This window comes from Mugil cephalus, chromosome 12 (assembly GCF_022458985.1).
Source record: "Mugil cephalus isolate CIBA_MC_2020 chromosome 12, CIBA_Mcephalus_1.1, whole genome shotgun sequence".
Taxonomy (NCBI): Eukaryota; Metazoa; Chordata; class Actinopteri; order Mugiliformes; family Mugilidae; genus Mugil; species Mugil cephalus.
Genome location: NC_061781.1, coordinates 9,584,602 through 9,608,977, shown reverse-complemented (window position 1 = coordinate 9,608,977; position 24,376 = coordinate 9,584,602). Strand labels below are relative to the sequence as shown.

The 24,376-nt window shown below is 38.9% G+C and overlaps 5 protein-coding genes across 5 annotated transcripts; all 5 read left to right on the top strand.

The window, feature by feature from the left end:
• The first annotated feature begins 5,100 nt into the window (after positions 1-5,100).
• LOC125018245 (olfactory receptor 10T2-like) lies at positions 5,101-6,048 on the top strand. The gene has a single exon (XM_047602031.1). It carries the CDS (start codon positions 5,101-5,103, stop codon positions 6,046-6,048), a length of 948 nt encoding a protein of 315 aa, XP_047457987.1.
• Positions 6,049-9,566: 3,518 nt separating this feature from the next.
• On the top strand, positions 9,567-10,538 carry LOC125018243 (olfactory receptor 10T2-like). The gene has a single exon (XM_047602029.1). The coding sequence runs from the start codon at positions 9,567-9,569 to the stop codon at positions 10,536-10,538; it is 972 nt and encodes a 323-aa protein (XP_047457985.1).
• A 2,509-nt stretch (positions 10,539-13,047) lies between these two features.
• LOC125017858 (olfactory receptor 6N2-like) lies at positions 13,048-14,055 on the top strand. The gene has a single exon (XM_047601378.1). The coding sequence runs from the start codon at positions 13,123-13,125 to the stop codon at positions 14,053-14,055; it is 933 nt and encodes a 310-aa protein (XP_047457334.1). The 5' UTR covers positions 13,048-13,122.
• A 3,468-nt stretch (positions 14,056-17,523) lies between these two features.
• LOC125017798 (olfactory receptor 1D2-like) lies at positions 17,524-18,420 on the top strand (the record flags this gene model as incomplete). Its single annotated transcript, XM_047601305.1, has 1 exon — positions 17,524-18,420. A coding segment is annotated over exon 1 (897 nt), but the record flags the coding sequence as incomplete, so codon positions are not given.
• Positions 18,421-23,071: 4,651 nt separating this feature from the next.
• LOC125018241 (olfactory receptor 6N2-like) lies at positions 23,072-24,001 on the top strand. Its single transcript, XM_047602022.1, has one exon. It carries the CDS (start codon positions 23,072-23,074, stop codon positions 23,999-24,001), a length of 930 nt encoding a protein of 309 aa, XP_047457978.1.
• Positions 24,002-24,376: the final 375 nt, after the last annotated feature.

Genomic DNA, 24,376 nt, shown 5'->3' with positions numbered 1-24,376 from the left:
GTAAATTTAGATGTCACCTGTCATTACTTAGATGAGGAACTGAATCTGTCGTCTGTTCTGTTAAAGTCCCACACAGCTGAAAATCTAAAGAATGCCAAGGAACCTGCCAATGGGGCCTTAAAAAACAAATCCACTGCCTTGTCACAGACAATGCTGCAAATGTGGTGGCTTGTGTTAGGCTTCTGAGTATGCGCGACATACCTTATTTTGCCCATAGTTTTAATTTAGTGGCAAAAAAAGGCAATGAAGGCAAGACCAGAACTTGCAGAGAACCGCATCAGAGCCAGAAAAGTTGTTTCTTTCTTTAAAACTACCACAAGGGCCAAGGAGAAACTAACAGAGCTTCAGGAACAACTAGGGAAAAAAAAGGCTCATAAGCTCATCCAAGAGGTCGAAACCTGATGGAATTCCACTTTTCTCAGGTTACGTCTGCATAAGCAGCGTGAGCCAGTGGGAGCAGCACTTGCATCACTAACAACAGATGTGGTACCACTAAGGTGTGTGGACTACGAGGCTGTGACTGAATGCCTTGAGGTTCGTGGCCCACTGTCTCTGGCTACAACTGAGCTTTCAGTAGAGAAGAAGGTGTCGGCATCCAAAATCATACCCATCATTCGCGTGATACAAGATAAAATTACAGGGGAGTCCATTACAGGGGAGTTATTTTATTGCATGTATATAGGGTCTTTTAAAGAACTGTATATCTATTTCTCTTTTTTTCCAGTCTACAATGGAGGAAGTCCCTGGTCCGTCAACATGAGAGGCTGACCCTGACAACCTCTGAGATCTTCTGGACTGGTTAGTTGGTTGGTTGTATTAGTGTGTATAAAAATCCCCTTTGAGACAAAAAAAAAAAAAAACAAACAAACAAAAAACACCTAAAATGGATTTCAACTTCTTCTGTTTTGATTTCTTGCAGGTGCAACTCTGCTACAGCTGAAGCGACAGAGGTTGGGCATTATTTGTCTGAGCCCTACCTCTCCAGAGGAGAAGACCCTTTAAAATACCGGCTATTTATTCAAACCTGTACACACTGCCACTGCAACTTCTGTGCCATGTGAAAGGGTCTTTTCCAAAGCTGGAGAGGTGATAACCTAGGAGGAACAGACTGAAGACTGAGTCAGCTGATCAATTAACTTGTTTTTAAATAAAAATATATGAACCACCCAAATCCCCTTCCCAATTTCACAAGCACTTTTATGCACCCATTGTCACCACAGTTCTTAGTTGCACAACCATTTCACTTTTTTTATTTTGTAAATATATTTTTTTATATTTCTTTCACCCAAAAGCATACCACACAAGCATGTTATTATTTTCTTAAAAGAATATAAATCAAGCATTTTAAGATGCACATACTGTACATAACAGTGGTGCACTGTTTCACAACCCTTTGCCATTGCATGTGAATGCTATGTTCATCCAGCAGATGTCGCCACATTTAATTCTATCAAATGATTCAAAACACTGAACCATTTCAACACAGTTGCTTCAGATTGATTTAGTGGATCAGAAAGCTTTGGTTTCTCCATCATTAGTTATTTAGCCTCCAACACCTAGAAAAGGTAGCAAGACAGAGTTTATTTGATGAAAGAAAAAAAAATCATAATGGAACACAAATAATGCAAAAGATTCAAACAAAACTCAGTCCGATACCACCACTAGGTCTTAACAGGACCACAGCCTTTCTCTGACTGTCTAGACAGCCTTGATTCCCTTTATTTAAAGGCTAGGCCCCTCCCACTGGACTGTACCATATTTAATTGAAATCAAGTACATCATCAATACAACCACACAGATCTTTCACATCAGAAACCATTTTAAATCTACTTACATTCATTCACCACACATTAAATGAGTCAAAGCGTTCACATAATGGCCCATGTAACACTCCCATCAATTAGTATGGCGCTGTAAGATGGACTGAGCTAATTCACTAGTTCATACTCAGGCACGAGAAAGGGCAGCTTGAAACTGTGCTCAGATCTTTTGTCGCTGCCTAGAACCAGGAAGTGCTGAGGTAGGAAAAGAACATAATTAGATACAAACTCATAATCTACAGGCTGTCATTCTTTGAGTTAACTTTTTATTACAGTCGTGTTGTGTGCGTTTCTGGAACTTTATGGGGAAAACAATACCACAGGAAACTTACTGGGATGTTACATATACTGTAACTGTGTGTTCACCCACCAATCGACCAGTAGCATGCTACCTGGCTAACATGTGTATGAGTTGTAGTGTGGTAGATTACCAGTGGCAGGAAAAACTGGAAAACATGGATCCTGACTGCTGGTTCAACTGAAGTTGTATCCCAGTAAACAAACACATGCCATGTAGTTTGTTTTGGGGGGGCGAACCAGTAATATAAAGTTGGATATTGTTACCGTAATAGCATAATTGTCTCAGTCATATTTGAACATTTTTGGGTAACAAGAAAAAACACAAGCATGCTGGTATTTTCATTGATATTGGAACAGCAAGTCAAAAAATGACAATTATGCTATTAGGTTAACGATACAAGGCGCGATAACATATACACCATGTCCTCTCAACATCTGGGACATTACCAGAAATTGTTTCTTAAGTTTAGGCATCTATATCTATATATGAGATACCAGTCTACGATGCAACGTCCTGTTTCATTGCGTATGATGTAGATGGCTTCTAACCCAGTGGGTCAGTAGCAGTCATAACGATTGTATTAAGAGGTGTTTTAAATCACTGAATTCCTAGGCGGAAATTGCACAGCCCACCACTGCTTTCCATACATTCATTTGGTCAAATAATACCAAACCCCATTGGACCAAGTTGTTTAAAGTAATTAAACTTGCTTGCAGTTAAATAACAACAATACAGATACATCTAGACTTTTCCAGTGCCACACCCTCTCCCATAAACCATCTGACTCCAGCTTCACTTCTGAACTGTAGGTCAAAAGAGTTGTTTCCTAAAACCAGGAAGCAACTACAAGGTCCAAAAACGAAAAGATGAGAAATCGAAGGAGAGACACATTTGGCCCTTATTCTGTGATCTTTTAGTTCATACCTTTGTGTGGAATTAAAGTGCACAGTGAACATATGGATTTGTGAGGGCGTCAGAAGGACTGATGTACAGCAATTCACAGTTACAATGATGAAATATGAGTGATGTAACTACAAATCTCAAGATCAACCTTCACATGTTTACCGTGACCCCCCCTGGTGTGTCTCAGCGGGACAGCAGGACTCAGGGAACAGGGCTGCTATATATACAGCCAGCTAATTATTATCAAGCGGTCAATGTATGCTAATCTCATGGGATGCAAAAGCTTTGGCACTTTGTATAATTAGCCAAAGGACAATGTTAAAGATCAGAAATAATAATAAAGGAGATCATAATATTGTCTCAGTCTGATATTTCCATTTAACCTTGACTTTACCTGTTGACATCAAAAGTTGCCCGTGATCTTAAACGTAATAATGAGCACCTCAGAGGGGATACTGTTGTTGTTTTTAAAGAGCTACATGCAGTAATTGTGGAACAATTGGTCAACAGGCCATTAACATTCATTCCCCATTGAGAGCAATTAATACAGCAACACCACTCTGGGGAGTACAACCGGGCACAAGGCCACAACAGACTTTAGCCAGTGTTCCTTCAGTAAACATATTTACTGAAACTGAAACCACAAATGGCCCAGATCAATAGTTTAGTTTATACAGTTGGGTAAGTTCAGCTGTTGAAGGGGCCTCTGTGGATCGTCCCACAGATTCTTTTGAATTGTTCCTAAACTGTTTGTGTGTGTGGCTCAGTCAGGCTGCATCCTTCTGGGGATGGCTGCTGCCATCAGAGAGTGTCTGGTCTGTTCTAGGTTGGTGGTTCACGTCTAAGTAACATCCACACCAATGCCAGTTCCAAAAGTGTCCCAGCAACAATGATCTATGTTATTCACCTCTCCTGTCAGTGGTCATTGGTTACGTGCCACCACGTATGTCATGCCTTATCGGTGTACATGTTATATTTTAGACCAAATTACTATATAATAATAATAATAATAACAATAATAACAATAATAATAATAATTATTATTATTATTATTATTATTATTATTATTATTATTATTATTATTATTTGTCTCAACAGCTATTCATCCAACACAGAGGACATTCAGCCTGTCCTTGTCAGAACAGTGTCTGTCTTACCAACTGTGTGATGCCATCATGTAATTGTAGATTGAAGTTTGAGGAGACCGACGGTGGTACCAGACATTTGTTTAGGAGCATTCTGGGCCTTTCCAGGGCCTTTCACCGGTTTCTATCTCCATGAAGTGTCTCCCTGACTTGTTCAGTTTAAAGTTGTTCATGTTGCTGTTATCCTAGGATGGATTAGTGATCAGGCCCATTACATCGTGCCATGAGTCCTTGCTAATTGCCCACAACCAGTATCGCTGCCTTAGTGAGTTTTGTACTTATGTGTTTGAGTATGTCATTTACCTGTAGGCCTTCGGTATCTCAATAGGGTTTTAATACCAACCAACAATTCCTTTATCACAACAATGAAAGCATTGGTTATGTGCCACCAGATTCTACGAGTAGCTGCAGGCCCCACCGGCTCCACTGATGTTAGCTGAAGAAAATGGTTGGCTCAGTGGGAACAGATCTCAGGTCATGCAGTTGTTATATAATGTGGAGGTATACCCAAGGTGGTCCCCTGCTGGGCACCATAAGATGAATACAATTGTGACATACAGCTTTACTCATACAATCTGGGGTTACACCACGTAACTAACATAAGTCCTGGCAGCATGTGCCAGCTAGCCCAACACCTTATTAATACACCCTTCTGTACATCATAATGTAGATTCTGTTGGCCTGGGTGATATCTACTAATGTATTTGACTGTGCCAAAGATAAAAATCATTACATCACATCTTAAAAGTTCATGGAAACACATGTAATAAATTGCTGAGATATTTCAGTCTGGACAGGAGCATGCAGCGCTGGGACGTTTTCAAACTCTCTGGAGGTGAAATAACATGGAGATGTTTACCATCCTGGCCTAGATAAAAGACTGCTACCAGAAACCACAGCTGCGGGTTAGTTGTGCTGTTGGATTTACAGAATGGAAAACAGCACAGTCTCTGTTTACTTCAACCTCGTCATGTTCGCGAAAATAGACCGCTACCGCTATCTAGGATTTGTCTTTTGCCTTCTGCTATACAGCTTTATCGTGTTTGCAAATCTTGTGATATTAGTGGTAATATTGCGAGAGAGCACACTACATCAGCCCATGTATATTTTTATTGCATTTATGTCTATTAACTTGCTGTACGGCTCTACTGGTTTCTTCCCCAGGTTCCTCATGGACCTCCAGTTTGATACTCATTTGATCTCACGTCCTGCTTGTTTCACTCAGATTTTTGTTTTGTACACATATGGCTTATATGAGATAACCATTCTGAGCGTTATGGCATATGATAGATATGTTGCTGTGTGTCATCCTTTAAACTATCACAGCAAGATGACCACTAAAACGGTTTACATATTGATATTTTTTGCTTGGTTCTTGCCAACCTGCAATCTTACAATTGCCATCAATATGGTTGTCAGACTTCCTTTATGTGGTAACAAAATAGAGAGGATCTACTGCGCTAGCTGGGATGTTGTAAAATTATCATGTGTTACCAATTCTGTTAACAATATTGCTGCTATGATGGGAGCCATAATAGCAGCCTTTATTCCCTTTGGTTTTATTTTGTACACTTATCTGAGAATTGTATTTGCTTGTTGGCAAAACTCATCAGCAGTCAGAGGAAAAGTAGTTCAGAGTTGTCTTCCACATATTATTTCATTTGTCACTTATTCCATCACGTCTTTTAGTGATATTGTCCTGAATCGACAAAATCTAAAAGACATGAATCCTTTCTTGGCTGTAATTCTGTCACTAGAATTTGTTGTTGTTCCTCCAGTTGTGAACCCTCTTGTGTATGGCCTCAAATTACCAGAGATTAAAAGACATGTTTTGAGGATGTTATCCTTGAAACCCAAAACTAAAATCAGTTCCTGTTAAAATTTCATCACAGTCCACAAATTAATTTTAGTACAGTATGATGACAACAGACTTCATGACATGCTAAATATTATGTGGCAGTTCCTGGATGCTGACGGACCACATTTTGTTTTCAGTTGAGATTGATGTGAATTGTAATTTATTATTACCATTGTTACATACAAATATTGTATCTAATAGCAGTTTACCAGTCCATCTACAAAATAGATTAATTGGCTTTAAACATACAAACCAGCTGAAATTTGATTGTGTAAAAACGTAGCTCAACAGTGTGTAAAGAGCTTTTAACTAATCATTATGTCATATTGTTGTGTCCTTTCAGGTTCTGACCTATGCTTTTGGGTTTTTGATCAATAAATGCAGTACTGACTTAATACAAAAATGTTCACTTTGCTTTGTAAGAAATATCTAAATATCTACAATACATTTTGTCTAATTTAGTAGAAGTAGATACTATTTATTTAGAAACATAATGCATGTATGGCTTTGTTTGAAGAGATCATTTTGTACACAGAACAGAACCGCAGATAGATTAAGATGATGTGACTCATTTACACTTATAACGTACACCGTGGTTGTGTTATATGTGAATCAGATAAAGAACATGAAATGTAAAGTGACTGACGGATGAGGTTGGCAAAGCTAATAAAGGAAAAAAAAACGAAACAGGATTCGGGATACATTTGAGATTCGTCCAATTCAATCTTTGTTCCTGTTAATGTACCTGAGATGAAGTCGACTTGTGAGACTGTAACTGTAAAAAGTGCTTTGAGTACCAATAGGTAGAAAAGCACTATATAAAAGCAAGACCATTGACCATTTTACCAAAAGCATCGGCAAGGTTCCAACAAGCAAGCACAAGACAAAATGTTAATACTTGAAAGCTGAGGCCCTAAACACAAAAACATTCTGTGTGAGGCAGTGGAGCATTGACTTTACATGGTGCATATGTAGTGGAATCACACTACTTCTTAACTCCGTTACACATATTAAAATTAAAACATTGCATGCTGGTTTGAAACATTGTGCTAATTCTACTGCATGTGTCACAAATTATTGGAACAATGCAGCTGCAGTTTTTGGAGCCACACACTAGAGGTGCTCTCCTTTGGCTCTCCTTTAGTGACCCCAGTTTCTGGTCAAGTAAGTTTCTGGTGGGTGTTACCCACAGAGTTTTTCCTATTTAAACCTCAATTTCCCACTAGTTTATCAGAACTGAAGAAGCTACTCGGATGAGTGGCGAAACGTCTTCAAGAAATTCTACAAGTCCAGCTGACCTTATTCAACGCTTTTTGGATTACCATGACCTGGATGACTGAGAACCTTCACAGACATCTCCTTTGGCTGCACTCAAGACAGAATTTAGCCTCAGTCTTACGCTCTCTCTATTAGTCATAATACGCAGAACAAAAAGCAAATTTCAATAAAGAAAAACTGGGTCCAAATTTCAAAAATCAAGATGGCAAAACAAAGAAATGAAAACTTACAGTACGTTTACATTCACATGAAAAAAAAAAAAAAATTATTGCCTTAATCCGACTTTAACTGGACAACTGACTTGCATGTAACACCTAAAATCGGAGTTCTCCTTAATGCATTGGAAATCGATTTTCTCCAACATGTGTACGCCTTAATTGGACTTTTGACTGTTTTTTGAAATGCCGGTCTGCTGCATGAATTAATGAGTTTTTTATGATATGACGTAATAGGTCAACCAGAAAGGGGGTTGTATTAACCCACTGACAAGACATATATCGCCACCTGGTGTGGAGGAGGAGGACATGTTCCCTTCAGTTGTTTGTTATTCTCGGTGGCATGTAAACTGGGACAAAGTTCACACTCAGAAAGTTGAATTTTGAGCATAGTTCAATTAAGTTGTACATGTGAATGCAATGACAAACTGACAAAGACCAAGGGCGGCATGCAAGGCTAATTATGCAAATAAATAGTAGTCATAAGACCACTGTCTACCAGTGCTAGACCAGTGGAGGTGCAGAGAGACAACATCATTTAAAATGTAACTGGTGAGCTCACAACATAGGAAGTTATGCTGGCTGTTCAATTGGCAAGATCATCTGTAAGTTTTGATTACCCTGCTGCTAAGCAACTGCTGACATCTAGTAGCCACTATGGTTAAAAACTTTAGTTAATGGTAACATAGCATAACAAATGCAAAGGTGTAAGGAAAGGACGATTTGAAAATTTCCACTTTTAAACTCATGACTACAGCAAGAGAAGACCATTACCAGAACTAAAGAAGCTACTCGGATGAGTGGCGAAACGTCTTCAAGAAATTCTACAAGTCCTGCCTTTATTCAACGCCTTTTGGAGTACCATGACCTGGATGACTGAGAACCTTCACAGAAATATGAGACCATTATCTCTTGGTAAATACAATCCTTTTTCAAGGCCCTAGGCCATTTCCCTGAGTGGGAACAGTTCAGTTATGTTGCTGGTGAGAAGGTGCAGTAGTGTTTTACTGCAGATGATGAGTTAAGTTATTTTAGGGGTTCCATGCCCTGATTTAATGAATACCTGAACGAGTGAATAAACCAAATACAGAAAACTAACTCAACTTGGCTGTTGTGATATTCTTGTCAGTGCTTTTGTGGAAAATGTATCACCAACCCAAACTCCATTCATAAGTATGAATATACAACCTTGCTTCATTTTTATGTCACAAGTAGAGAGAAATCTCAATCCAGATACCAGAAAAGAACACCTTGAAGCTTATGACTAAAATGACAGCCATCTTCCTGTAAGTCTCTCAAGTAGTTTCAAAATTAAAGTCTTTTGGACACTGGAGGAGCAGCAATCCAGGCCTTTGGTTTGCATGTTCTGCGTGCGCCTGCATGGGCTTTCTGTCCATACCCTGGCTTCCTCTGACAGTCTGAAGACATGCTAGTTAGGTCCAGTGATTGGTGGATCATTTGGAGATTTGGCGGTAGGCCTGCATGTGAGTGCGACTGGTTCGACTCTTTGTGTTAGCCCTGATGATAGACATGCAACCCTAGAGCCTCGCATCCCACCCAATGACCATTGGGAAGGAGAAATAGGTAATGAATGAAACTAATTTTAATGTCTCTGACGGTCTCACAATAGTAGTAACAAACTGATATTGAATATTTTTATCCAGTAGTATATTTCCACCCGAGACATAATACAAATAGTATTTACACTACTGAAGCTTATGCAGTTGTCTTGAGGTTGTGTTATTTTCTATCCTGGAATCATCCAAAACAGAAAAAAATGATGACGTTCAGAGTCAGATACATAAAGCATAAAAAGCTCATAACTCCTCCTATGTAGCCTATGGAGTCTAACCTGAGCATGAGTGAACCCTGGTAAGTACAGTCACATTGTTGCAGGTATGACTAGGTATAATATTTTATAGAGTTATCTTTCAATGTAATGTTTTTTAAAAGTAGGTCTGCATTTTGTCACATAACATATTTTTTGCACAGATGCTGTCAAACCAGACCACCAATATCTCAAGACAGGAACAGGAGTTCAGGGAAATGGAAAACACCACTTTTCCCTTTTACTTTAACCTCACACTGTTCGGCAACATCGGACACTACCGCTTTCTAGCTTTTAGTTTTTGCCTCCTGCTCTACTGCTTTATCATCTCTGCTAATCTTCTCATGATTTTCGTAATATTCAGACAAAGGACACTTCATGAGCCCATGTATATGTTCATTGCTTTGTTGTGTATGAACTCTCTGTACGGCTCTTCTGGTTTCTTTCCCAGATTCCTCATGGACCTCCTGTCTGACACTCATTTAATCACACATACCGCTTGTTTCACTCAGCTCTATGTTATTTACACATATGCATGTTGTGAAATAACCATTCTGAGCATTATGGCATATGATAGATATGTCGCTGTGTGTCATCCTTTACACTATCACAGAAAGATGACCAGGAAAACCGTCTATGGATTAGCAATTTTTGCTTGGGTCTACCCAACCTGCAACCTCACAATAACCGTTTATATGGTTGTCAGACTTCCTTTATGTGGTAATAATATAGAGCGGGTATACTGTGCCACCTGGAATATTGTGAAATTATCATGTGTTACCACTTCTGCCAACAATATTGCTTCTACACTGAGAGTGATGAGTGTCCCCTTTGTTCCGTTACTTGGTTTTATCTTGTTCTCTTATATGAGAATCGTGTGGGCTTGTTGGAAAAAGTCATCAGCAGTCAGAGGAAAAGTAGTTCAGAGTTGTCTTCCACATATTATTTCATTTGTCACTTACTGTATCACAGCATCTATTGATAGTGCCTTGAGTCGACAAGATATAAAAGACACAAATTCATTCCTGGCTGTAATTCTCTCACTAGAATTTGTTGTTGTTCCTCCAGTCATGAATCCTCTTGTGTATGGCCTCAAATTACCAGAGATTAAAAGACATGTTTTGAGGATTTTACACTTGAAACCCAAAGCTAAAATCAGAACTTTTCCAGAGCCTACAAATGATCTGTGAACGATTTGGGCTGTGTTTAAACTATTTAAAATGACAAAATAATCTGTGTTTTCAATAAATAATGGAATGACCAAATACTGGATGACATACTGTACATGAATTAAAACCTAAATTATCTTACAGAGTTATCAGCATAGATAAATAAAATGTAATTTTGTCTGCATTTGCAATACATACTCACTTTTTAAAGTAATATTTAAAAGTTACAGATATCTCCGTTTAGTTTTGACCAGCACAATAAAAACTGAAGATGTAGGTATAAATATCTATGTTAATGTGTGGCACATTGTGGGACACTTGAGGGACGCAAGTCACTGACATGCTGGTTTGGAATTTGTTATCTGTATTCTTTTATGTTACACCTTTCTGTCTGATGCCCGTAAATTGTGAGGCCTGTGTTTCATGGAAACCCATTGAGGAAAACTATACTGAAACTAATATACCCATATAATTCATATCAAATTTTATTTAGTCAAATATACCTCATAAACTAGTAAAACGAGACCATGGACCTGTTACATTTCATCTATTTTCCAGACGGCATAAAGTCAATCAATTTGACTGACTCAATAAAGTTTGTAAAACATTTTTCTTACATGATGTTCATGTTCCTGATGACATCATGGGGCAACAGAGGCTCAGTGAATTCCAGGACTTACAGAGGTCGTTTGATTTACTTTTCACTTCCTTTTATTTTTTTCTGCAGGTGCGTGCAGCAATGTGGACTCGAGGTGTTCCCTTGGACATTTAATTAGAACCTCACCCACAGCGATAGCTGCACTTGTTGACTGGAGATTGACACTCTGTATTAAATGCCGGGTGTCTTCGACAAATGCTTCATCATGTTGGTAGTGTTGCCACCTTATGCTTGAAATGACGCTGCTGCACGTTGTGCTGTTTCCATCTGGTGAAGTGAAGTCACACTTTCGACCATTTCAATCTTGATCCACTATGACGTGCTTAGACATAAAGATTCGTCTTTAGTTTTATGGCGGTTGGCAAACAACTTTTAGGTGCATTACCCCCACCTTCGAACTGGGACGAAAAGAATCAATAAGGGGGTCGATAAGCATTAACGCTAATGATATTAATGAACTGAACCAGTTGGAACTGGTTCTTTTAAAGAAATGGTTCTCGAATCCCATCCCAAATCATTACCCTTGTTGCACAAAATGGGGTGAAATATTTTTTCCTCAAAAAGGTAAAAAGTCATGAAGTAGAGGGATAGTAAATGTACATACGTGTATGTGTACATCTTTCATTAGCTGGCTCTTATCCACTGACTCACTGGTGCTCTGGCTCTGTTACTTTTGATTTCTTTTTGTTTTTGTGAAATGCTGTATGTTCTCCTGATTATTTTTTTTCATATTATAGTAGCTTATAGTTCTCCAATGCATGTTGCTCTATAAGTTTTTTTTTTTACATCAACGAGGGAAAACAGAAGGAATGAATGAAGACAGAAACACCAACAACAAACTTTACAAAATACAGGGAAGGTTACAGTGGTTTTCAGTGTCACTGCATGGTAAATTAAATTACCTTTACAATGAAATCTCCTGAATCATTTGTCAATCCAGTGGTCTCTCACTTAAATTAAAAATATGGGCATATTTCTGGAGCTCTGTGGTGTGTTATTCCCCTTTGTCTTAAATTGTGCTTATCAAATTATTAAATAAGGAAAAGAAAAAGGCTGACCTTTGTCGGCTTCAGGCCAGACGTTCATTAGCTCTGTTTTGTTAAGCTGAAAGCTTGGAGCTTGAGAGACTCACTTATGTTGTATATAAAAATAAATAAATAAAGGGAGGCCTTGGCAGTAGGCCATATGAATGAGTGATAAAATTATATTTGCTGCACTGAGGGCCTGTGTTGTGAACATTTTTTTTTTACTCTATTCTGGCAAACTTTTATAGACCATATAGACCATATTTGTCAGCTAAACAGTTTATATGGATGGTAGCTTCCTTCTCCCTTAAGTCCTTGCTGACCCCTACCCTCCTGTATATAACAGTAATGACACATATACTGGGGGGTATATGTGAAAATTGTTTTAAAAAAATACAATAAATATATACTCAATATAAACTATGTTAATTTTTTTTACTACCTCACTATGTGTGACCACTGGGCACTAGGTAACTTGCCTGTTGACAATCTAACAGTAGTAATAAACTTATGTTATCCCTTTCTGTTTTTCCTTTAATGTTTTATTTCATTATTAAACTATATATTTTCACAATTACTGCTAAAAGGGACGTCTTTCACATTCATCAAAGTAATACGATGTTAATGTAAGAATCCCCCAAAGAGCAAAAGCTGTTTTGACAACAAGACCCACATAACGTTTAAAATGGCCTCCCCTTTCCAATACCTGTGTTGTGTCTGAGTCACACCACTGCAGATGTAACCAACCAATAATGACAGGAAAATGTAGAGCAGACCCAGGCGTGAGTGAACCCTATTTTGGTAAGTACAGTCACACTGTATGAAATTATCTTTCAGTGTCATTTTATCAAGTAGGTCAGCATTTTGTCACACAACTGTTGACATTTTTTTTTTTTTTTTCTACACAGGTGCTGTCACACCAATGGAAATGGAAAACACCACTGTTCCCTTTTACTTTAACTTCACCATGTTTGTGATCATTGGACACTACCGCTATCTAGCCTTTACCTTTTGCCTCCTGCTCTACAGCTTTATGGTCTCTGCTAATCTTCTCATACTTATGGTGATATTACAACAGAGGACACTTCATGAGCCCATGTACATGTTCATTGCTTTGTTATCTATTAACGCCTTGTATGGCTCTGCCGGTTTCTTCCCCAGATTCCTCATGGACCTCCTGTCTGACACTCATTTAATTTCACGTCCTGCTTGCTTCACTCAGATCTATGTTGTTTACACATATGGTTCGTATGAACTGACCATTCTCACCATTATGGCATATGATCGATATGTTGCTGTGTGTCATCCTTTACACTATCACAGAAAGATGTCTAGGAAAACCGTCTACAGATTGGCAATTTTTGCTTGGGCCTATCCAACCTGCAACCTCACAATAATCATTATTATGGTTGTCAGACTTCCTTTATGTGGTAATGACATACAAAAAGTATTCTGTGCTAGCTGGAGTGTGGTCAAATTAGCGTGCATTTCCACTTCTGTCAACAATGCCATGGGCATGCTCATGGCCATAATTACAGTTTTCTTTTCCTTTTTCTATATCCTCTACACATATTTACGGATTGTACTGATCTGCTGTAAAAAGTCAGCAGAATTCAATGTTAAGGTGTTACAGAGCTGTCTGCCACACATGGTCTCATTTGGGGTTTATTCCATCATAGGTTTTTGTGAAATTGTCCTGATTCGGTCCAACGCTGAAGACCTGAATCCATTAGCAGCTGTAATTCTATCACTGGAATTTGTTGTCATTCCTCCCATTCTGAATCCTCTCATTTATGGTCTTAAATTACCAGAAATTAGAAGACACATTTTAACGTTGTTATTGTATAAAAGATGATCATGGATCTGTGCAAGCAAAGATTATAATAACATGTGTGCACACCCTTAAAATATCACAATAAAGCTGAAGAAGAATCAGATCAAAACAAGCCAACATGTAAATGATCTGATTGTGAGACCGTTATGACCACATACTACAGTCAGTAGTAATAAATGACTGAGCATGGTCTTTCACTTTTGCCCACTTAACTGTAACATAAAAAAAGTGCTTCAAATCTTTTGGCTTTGTAAATATTTTTGAGTGAAATTCTGCAACTAAAAAAAACATGATTGGAAGAAATTCATTATGTACATATAGAGAGAGATAAATAGTAGCATTAGTGCACAGAAACAGAGTGGATCACAAGTCAGCATCCCTTGAATATAAAGTATAAAAAAGGTAAAAATGTAAATGAATAGTATATTGAGTTATTTATGTATACGAATTGTCATGTAACAGTAAAGAAAATATATTATATAAATATAATAAGGAAAAACGTCAAAATAAAAAAAAACATTTCAAGTAAATTAGTTATGTTCCTTCTTTCAACAAATAAAATAAGACATCTAGTGACACTGTTATTTTGATGATGGATTACTACTGACATGACATTGACTTAAATGTACACAACATGTTGGTATTTTTATTTGAAAAGGACCACTGTGTGTGATTCAGGACTGCAGTATTCATAATTTTGTTGTCCTGTTTTCTTTAGCTTAGACTTATGGCTCCATATCTACGTAGGGTGCAGGTCCTCTTCCATGGAGCGCACCATGTTTCTATAGTAGCCCAACAAATCAACCAATGGAGAGTTGTAAAGAGGACATTGTTCATTGTTAGATCAAAGTGTCGGCAACTGTGGGTTCTCCTGTACTCTTGGAAATGAAGCCGTAGCGAATGGGTTAGCAGTTGACTTCAATTTGCAACCTCACCACTGGATGCCTCAAAACCAAGAAATTGCTCAATTTTTAAAGATGCTAGACTGTGAGCATCTTTCGTTTTAGGGTATGAAGGCCTGTCTGAGGATGTTTGACTTGTATTTCTACTGAATAAAAATTAGCTTGAAATTAAATTGCATTTCCCTGATTGCAGTGTGTCAAGTCAAAAACTCAACAGAATGTTGTGCACATAAAAAACAAGCATACAACATGGAGGCTGCCTCTTAAAGGGGACAAAGTATGCTCTTTAAAAGGAAGTACTGCTCAAACTTAAATTTAAAAAGCTGCTTGCGTTTCACCTACTAAAATGGGCATTACTATTAGTGATGTTGGTAAATTGAGTGCAACTGCATCAGCTGCAGTCGCTACAGTACATTGCAAATGACAGGGAAAGAGGAGCAGATTACAAAATGAATTAAAGGAGGTTCTGCAGTGCTCCTGGATGTTTGTGTGAGAATTATAAAGTTAAAGACTGGGGCAAAACTGTTCATTTCCATCATTTACCACTGACACGACCACTTGTGCTAGCTGCACCCTAAAATTTGCATTTTGCACTATTGGATCTTAGGCAGGTCCTTAGCAGAGCTTCAAAATGCAAAAAGAAGAAATGGGAGTAAGAGGCCAAACATTTTGAGCAGGCAATTTATTGAAAACAACTGAACTGAAATATGCCGTTCGTTCATCAGCTGATCAAAAGTTTAAGAATGGGTTGGCGTTAAAGAACTGTGGGGCTGCTCAATACTGAGTAGAGATCGACCGAAATGGAGAACCTGCACTATTAGTTTTCTGGAGAGAGAGCGAGACAACCTTTCAACTCTTATTTTTAGGAGTACTCTGTATGTCCAGAGCCGTAGAGCTGTATACAGCTCTGAACGTGCCGATGAGTACTATCATTTTCCAACTTCCAGTTGCATGCACTCTGCTGACCTGCACAGGTCTGCTGATTTTGCAGGGGTGGGGGTGGGTGATGGGGGGGGTACTTATATACATATATGTATCGGTGAACACACCCACGTATTGGCCAATGACGATACCAGTAAAAAAATGCAAATATCGGCCGATATATTGGTCGATTTCTATTACTGAGTCATTTTTTGACACTTACATTTCTGTTTTGAGGGGTTTTCTGAATTTTTTTGAGCTACATCTTAAACTTTTGAACAAGTACACCATGAAGTTGCCAACTCTCTCCTCGCTGCCATCTCCGTCCAGAGCTGCTGAACCTCTGCAAAAAAAACGCTCTTTCTTGTCAGTGGCTCAAAAGCGTAGGCCATTGGGTTAGTTTACAGAAAAATCTCTGTTTCTGCCTCATCCTCTGACATATTTTCTCCTAAACTGTGTCTTCTTCAATAGTGGCCAAAGCAACTAACACATATGATGACGTAGGGAGTGATGTCAAATAAAGACTATGCCCCATGTTTCATAAATGCTATCAAAAGCTGACTTTCATTAAAACGGGTGACTCTCACGACGTTTCATTTTGGTAATATGTTTAAAATGTGTATATATGTACACATACACTATGTTGTTGTACGTTTCATTCATGTCCTCTTTAAGCAGTGGTAGCCTGTAATAGAAGGTGGTGGGGCGCTGCACCATCAAACTTGCAGGAAGAAAAGTATAGACATAGAAAATAATAAAAAAAATAATTATCATATCTGTTCAGTCATTTGTTCTTAACACTGGAGCACTTTGGGTGGGAGCTGCTGTAGCGAAAAGTAATTTCCCCCTGGGATCAATAAAATAATTCTGATACAATGTGTCTGGCTAATGGTTTTTCCATTATCCCCATTACACATTGGTTTCATTTGTTTTATTTTTGTGTAAATGGTGTCAGGGTTTGCAGGAAATGTGGGACCCAAATGCAGGACTCCAGACAATGAGGCTGGGGTTCATACAAATAGTGCTGCAGGTGCAGATGACAGGTAATTCATAACAAGAACAGAAAAAGGGAGTAAAGAACAAGGTATTTGGACAAAAATGTGGTAAGCCAACAAAACAGCAGGAGGATGAAAAGGACACAACTGGGAGCAAAGGGAAAGGCAGGGCTATATATACACAAGAGGACAGGGGGGTGATGAGACATAGGTGAAACCAATTAAGGAGCAGCACACAAGGAGAACCCAATAAAGAAAATTAAGGGAAAACACAAGGAAGAACATCTGACAGGAAACCAAGGAACTTACCAAAATAAAACAGGAAACTCAAAACATGTCCACAGGAAAATGACAAAGACACAGAATCATAACAAATATATACATTCAAGTGCGAGGGGTGCCGGCCAAATGAGTGTGTGTGTATGCATGTTCTTCAACTGAAACCAGCCTAATTTTTTTTTGGCAAGGAAGGTGAGAGAAACTGATTGGATGTTTGAAAGCCCACGTTGACAATATCACTGAGGGCTACAGCCACAAGAGGACATATACTCGTGCTTGCAGACTATGCAAAGGGACACAGAACAGGAAACTTTTTGTTCACAATACTCAGGTTATTGCAGTTTTCCATCTGTTCACTACTGAAATGAGATGAGAAGTAAAAACGGTAAAGTATGATGGATAATGTTTCAGTGATGTTTACGCTGGTAGGGTTAGGTGGAATTTCATACTACAGAGTTCCTCTGTTTGCTCTCACTTTGCTGTGTTATGGTGTGATTTGGCTGTTGAATCTAACTATTATTGTGACAATCATCGTGGATAAAAATCTGCATGAACCCATGTACATCTTCCTCTGTAATCTGTGCATCAATGGACTCTATGGGACATCAGGTTTTTATCCCAAATTCCTCAGTGATCTTCTGTCTACCACTCATGTCATCTCTTATGCTGGATGTCTTTTACAGGGTTTTGTGTTGCACTCTTCAGTCTGTGCTGACTTATCTTTTCTAGCTCTGATGGCCTATGACAGATATGTGGCTATATGCCAACCTCTGGTGTACCACTCTGTGATGACTAAACAAAGAATTTGTCTCTTTGTGTCCTTTGCATGGCTGATTCCATTTTATGTGATGTTTATGGGCACAATTACAACATCAATGTCGAGAATATGTGGCTCACACATACCAAAGATCTACTGTGTCAACTTGTTAGTTTCTAATCTAGCTTGCTCTGCCTCTCTAGCTAAAATTGTCATTCCAGCTTTTAATTATACTTTCTATTTTGGCCATTTCATCTTCATTATTTGGTCTTATGTATGTCTGATCAGGACATGCAAAACATCTACAGAGAACAGAAGTAAGTTCATGCAAACATGTTTGCCACACATGGTTTGTTTACTCACTTTAGTTGTGTGTTTGCTGTTTGATTTGTTGTACATGCGATTTGGCTCTAAGGACTTATCACAAAGTGTCCAGAATTTCATGGCGATAGAATTCCTCCTCATTCCTCCTATTGTCAATCCTTTCATGTACGGCTTCAAACTGAAAAAAATAAGAAACAGGATTTTAGATTTTATTTACTGTATGAAGTCAACTTTAAATTAGAAATTATAAAGAGAAAGATTCTGACTATACATATGTGTACTGTTTCAAATACTTTCAATACCCAATATCTCTAACACTAGCAATGTTTTAAATATTTCTCAGTTAACACATTTCACGTTTTTAACTTATCTTTTTAATGAATTGTGCTTTGTACAGCTGTGTCCTAAAAATATTCAGCTGCACTGCAAATACTTTAATTTTATGCATTTAGCTGAAAATATCTTTTACTCTGTGTAACCATTCAAGAGAATGCTCATGTTGAATATTTTGAATATTGTTGGTGTCCATATAAAGCACAAGTGATGTTTGTCTGACTTTGGATTTGACTTAGGATACTTGAAGTCCTCCACTTGAGGCAGTACTTCCTCCCCGACTTGGCGAACCCTCCTTATACACTATAAGGCGTAGACTTTGCCGGGGTGCTTCCCCTGATGTCCACGCAATGTTGCAGAGGAGTGTCAGCCAGGACAGCTCTACAACTTCCAGAGCCTTAAGATACCCAGGTCAGATGTCATCCTCTCCCGGAGCTTCGCCACCGTGGAGTTGTTTCACTACCTCTGCGACTTCTGCCCCAGAGATTGGACGGCCCAACCCCAGACCCTCTGGCTCTGTTTCATGTGTGTGCATGCCGATGGGATTGAGGAACTCCTCAAAGTATTCCTTCCACCACAGGACAATAGTCAGCAGCTCCTCGTCCCCACCAAAAACGGTGTGGGTGAGTTGCCGCCTGCCGCTCCTGAGGCACTGGATGATTTGCCAGAACCTCCATAGCCTCACCGAACTCCTCCCGCGCCCAAGTTTTTGCCTCAGCATTTACCCTGGCCTCAGACCGCTTAACTATCCGTTACCGGTCAGTTGCTTCCGGAGACCCACAGACCAAGCATGCCCTGTAGACCTCCTTGTTCAGCCTGACGGCTCCCCTCACCTCTGGTGTCCACCAGCGGGTTCAGGGATTTACAGCATCCATCTTGAAGATGGCCCATTCAGACTCAATGTCCCTCACCACCCCTGGGATGCAGTTGAAGCTCTGTCCGAGGTAGGACTTAAAGACCATCTTGACAGGTTCTTCGGCCAGGCGTTCCCAGGAGACCCTCACAATTCGTTTGGGCCTACCAGATCCGTGTAGCGTCTTGCCCTACCATCTGATCCAACTCAGCACCAGGTGGTGGTTAGTTGACACCAGGGCTCTGAATTAACTCCCGCCAACCGAATGCGGGTGAAAATTCATTTTGGCGTCTATTAAAAAAAAAAACTAACTAGCCAGCCTGGCCGGTGGTAAATGAGGCACTTTACCATCTACTTCGTGGGACACGTGAGCGCGGTTTCTATGGGAACATGTCCGCAGAAGCTTGCGTAGCCTACTAGGGGAGTTGCTGCGGTTTCATCTCTTGGGTGGGAAAAACACTAGATGCCAGTACAAATATATATACAACTACAAATACAAATACAGACACAGACGCAGACACAAACACAAACAAGATGTGGCCATGGTTGGGACAGCCGGCCGTGAAGAGAAAGGACATGCCTACCAAAGAGGTAGGGGAGGAGGACGATATTGGATCCCGCAAAACGAAAAAAAGAAGGTTTAACTGTAAATGGCTAACTGGTCATGAGTGGCTCGTGTATGATCACGAAAACAACGTAATGTTCTGTCAGGATTGCCCAATGTATGCTAAAGAAAAACACAAAACCAATCATTTTGTGGGAGGAACTAATAATTTCAAAGTAGATGCAGTAAAGGATCATGAGGATGCCCAAAGTCATCAGGAGAGCCTGACGATGTTTAACCTTTACATACAAGCATTTCACAGTATCCCCCTCATAAGGGCTCATGAGTAATGAAATGTTAGGATAATTTTTGTATGTACTTTGTAAACTTGGTAAATTTCATTTTATTGTAATTATTTTATTTGGATATACATTCCCAACTTCATTGTAAGATTAATGTAAAGCTTTAATTAATAAAATGATCAAATGAATTCAGTGGCTCTCATAATCTCTTTTTTGCAAGGGAAAAAATGTGGCTAGTGGAAATTCTGATTGGCTGGTAACTTCAGAAACTTACCAGCCACATTGGCTGGTGATCAAAAAAGTTCATTCAGAGCTCTGGTTGACTCCTCTGCTTCTCTCTCCACCTGAGTGCCCAGAAAATATGGTCGCAGGTCAGATGATATGACTATGAAGTCAATCATCAACCTATGACCTAGGCCGTCATGGTGCCAAGAGCACAGATGAACAACCAGGAGAACCCAAACATACAGTCAGATAGTCTTGGGGTGGTGACGCCGACTATACAGTATCTAGTTGATAATGCTTGACCTCTTCCACAAGCTCCAGGTTTTTCCCCGCCAGAGAGGAGACGTTTCATGTTCCAAGAGCTGGCTTCCATAACCAGGGATCATACCACCAAGGGCCCAGAATTCTCATATCGCTCGCTAAATTTAGAACTTAACTTAAAACAATGTCAAATTGGTTTATAAATAGGAAGGATTCCTTATTGTTTGGTTGACTCCTGTCTTGTCCATCCCAGAATGCTTAACTCTCTTCCTTTTTATCAACAATATACAGTAGATCAGCTAAGTCATCTCAAGAACATGGCGAGATGTGAAGAAACACCTAAATACAGCTGGATGATTTACAGAAATAATAATGTAAAGTATCATTTCAAGAGCAGGTTAAAGGCAAGGGACCAAACACACACCTTGCATTGCATAAAACTGACACAAACTCACTTTTTTTGCAGCCTAAAAAGTAGGTCTCCTAGTTAAACAATTAATAGCCTAATAATGAAATCAAAACTCTGCCTACTGACTGATTTTTCATGTTGGTAAGTGGTGGTTTTAGACTCAGACTGGAATAACGTAGGCAATAGACAACATGACATAATTTTTAAAAGTGTGATTTTCTTCCCGGGCTTAGCCTTGAAATTACATTACTGCCCCACTGACTTACTGTTATTGTTGGTGAATGGTGGTTTTAAAAAAGTCCTCTCACATTCAAGACTATTTAGTTCAGGATGGACGACATAAAAGTACTAACCTAGGCTTATTCTCTCATCCAATCCAGCGCTAACCATCCCTGGGTTCTAAGCGGACAGTGGATTGTTCTGTTATTGGGTTGCTTCCTCAAGGCACTCAGGAAAAACAGGCAGCACTTGTCTGGTAGAAAACTTCACTCTGGGCAGTCTTTTTCCCTCATAACTATATAAATAAAGTTTGATTGATTGATTGATAACGAGACATGGTGGTCTTGGTGAGGGCTTCTGGCCACACAATGCTAAGCTTTGCAGCCGCATTGTGTAAATCCATGCTAGCAGTGGTGTTTGGCGAGCTGCTGCTGGAGCTACCTGCAGCCGCCTGCAGCCTGTGGGATGGTCAAGGTCTCATTGTCCGCTTCATCATCCTGAGAGCCGAGGCTAATGGACTCTCAGAGTTTGAGCTCACCCCAACGTCTGGCAGAATTTTAAACCTTAATAAAAAACTAACTAATGCATTAGAAAAATATTCACCCCGGGTACAGTTGTCATGAATACTGAAATAAACTAAAATCGTCTTTTGTGCCAGGGTGTAAACATTCTTAATATCGCTGTAAACTGTTTTGTCGTTTAGCCTTATAGTAGCCGGTTTTCAATACATTTTTGATGTACCATTTTAAACAGTTCAATATTTCAATTTTTTCTGCCCTCAAAGTGGTAATGTCTAGTCATTAAAACATGACAAAAAAAATCCTTTAAAAAAGTGGATTAAGGACCTACAGAAGAGGATTGGGGCTAATGTTAGAAAAAAAGTGAGTTCTGAGTTTAAAGTCAGAGTTCTGAGAAAAAAGTCAGAATTTAAATTCAGAATTCTGAGAAAAAAGTCAGAATTTAAATTCAGAATTCTGAGACAAAAGTCAGAATTCTGACTTTAATTTCAGAATTCTGAGTTTTAAGTGAGAATTCTGAGAAAAAAGTCAGAATTTAAATTCAGAATTCTGAGAAAAAAGGCAGAATTCTGACTTTAATCTCAGAATTCTGAGTTTTAGGTGAGAATTCTGAGAAAAAAGTCAAAATTTAAATTCAGAATTCTGAGAAAAAAGGCAGAATTCTGACTTTAATCTCAGAATTCTCACTTTAAACTCATAATTCTGAGAAAAAAGCCAGAATTCTGAGTTTAAACTCAGAATTTAAATTCAGAATTCTGAGACAAAAGTCCGAATTCTGAGTTTCAGATCAGAATTCTGACTTTTTTCTCAGAATTATGAGTTTAAAGTCAGAACTCACTTTTTTTTTCTCACATTGGCCCTAATCCTCTTCTGTAAGGACCGGACCAACCAGCACCAACCTTTTTAAAAAAAACAAAAAACATATATATATATATATATATGTTTGGTCTAAAAGTTTAAAAGTAAATTTTTTTTTTTTGACACTGAAAGTGGGAGAAACTCCTACATTCCTGATTGGATGTCCGAAGGACCACGTTGACAAGATCACTGAGGGCTACAGCCACAAGAGGACATAAAGTCGTGCTTGCAGATTGTGCAAAGGGACACAGGAAACTTTTTGATCACAATACTCAGGTTATTGCAGTTTTCCATCTGTTCACTACTGAAATGAGATGAGAAGTAAAAACGGTAAAGTATGATGGATAATGTTTCAGTGATGTTTACTCTGGCAGGGCTAGGTGGGATTTCATACTATAGAGTTCCTCTGTTTGCTCTCACTTTACTGTGTTACGGTGTGATTTGGCTGGTGAATCTAACTATTATTGTGACAATCATCGTGGATAAAAATCTGCATGAACCCATGTACATCTTCCTCTGTAATCTGTGCATCAATGGACTCTATGGGACATCAGGTTTTTATCCCAAATTCCTCAGTGATCTTCTGTCCACCACTCATGTCATCTCTTATGCTGGATGTCTTTTACAGGGTTTTGTGTTGCACTCTTCAGTCTGTGCTGACTTATCTTTTCTAGCTCTGATGGCCTATGACAGATATGTGGCTATATGCCGACCTCTGGTGTACCACGCTGTGATGACTAAACAAAGAATTTATCTCTTTGTGTCCTTTGCATGGCTGATTCCATTTTATATGCTATTCATAAGCACAATTACAACATCAATGACAAGAATATGTGGCTCACACATACCAAAGATCTACTGTGTCAACTTGTTAGTTTCTAATCTAGCTTGCTCTGCCTCTCTAGCTAAAATTGCCGTTCCAGCTTTTAATTATACTTTCTATTTTGGCCATTTCATCTTCATTATGTGGTCTTATGTATGTCTGATCAGGACATGCAAAACATCTACAGAGAACAGAAGTAAGTTCATGCAAACATGTTTGCCACACTTATTTTGTTTACTCACTTTTGTTGTGTGTTTGCTGTTTGATTTGTTGTACATGCGATTCGGCTCTAAGGACTTATCACAAAGTGTCCAGAATTTCATGGCGATAGAATTCCTCCTCATTCCTCCTATTGTCAATCCCATCATATACGGCTTCAAACTGAAAAAAATAAGAAACAGGATTTTAGATTTTATTTACTGTATGAAGTCAGCTTTAAATTAGAAATTATAGAGAGAAAGATTCCGACTATACATACGTGTGTCCAATACGTCTAACACTAGTAGTGAAACATGTGACATATACATTATTGTTCTAGGCTGCTGTGTAGGTCCAACACAGCACGTTGTCTGACTTAAGGAAGGCATGAGGCTGTAAAGTCTCCAGAGTGTATTTCAGAATTGGGTTTTAAATGTTTCTCAGTTAACATTACATTTTCTATGTTTTTAACTTGTCTTTTTAATAAATTGTGTCCTTAAAAAATATTCCGCTGAGAGTGCTTTATTTCATGTAATTCGATGCATTTAGCTTGGTGTAATCATTCAAAGAGGAGCGGCTGCACCCAAATACAGTTTACTGTCACAACAGTCAGTTATAGAT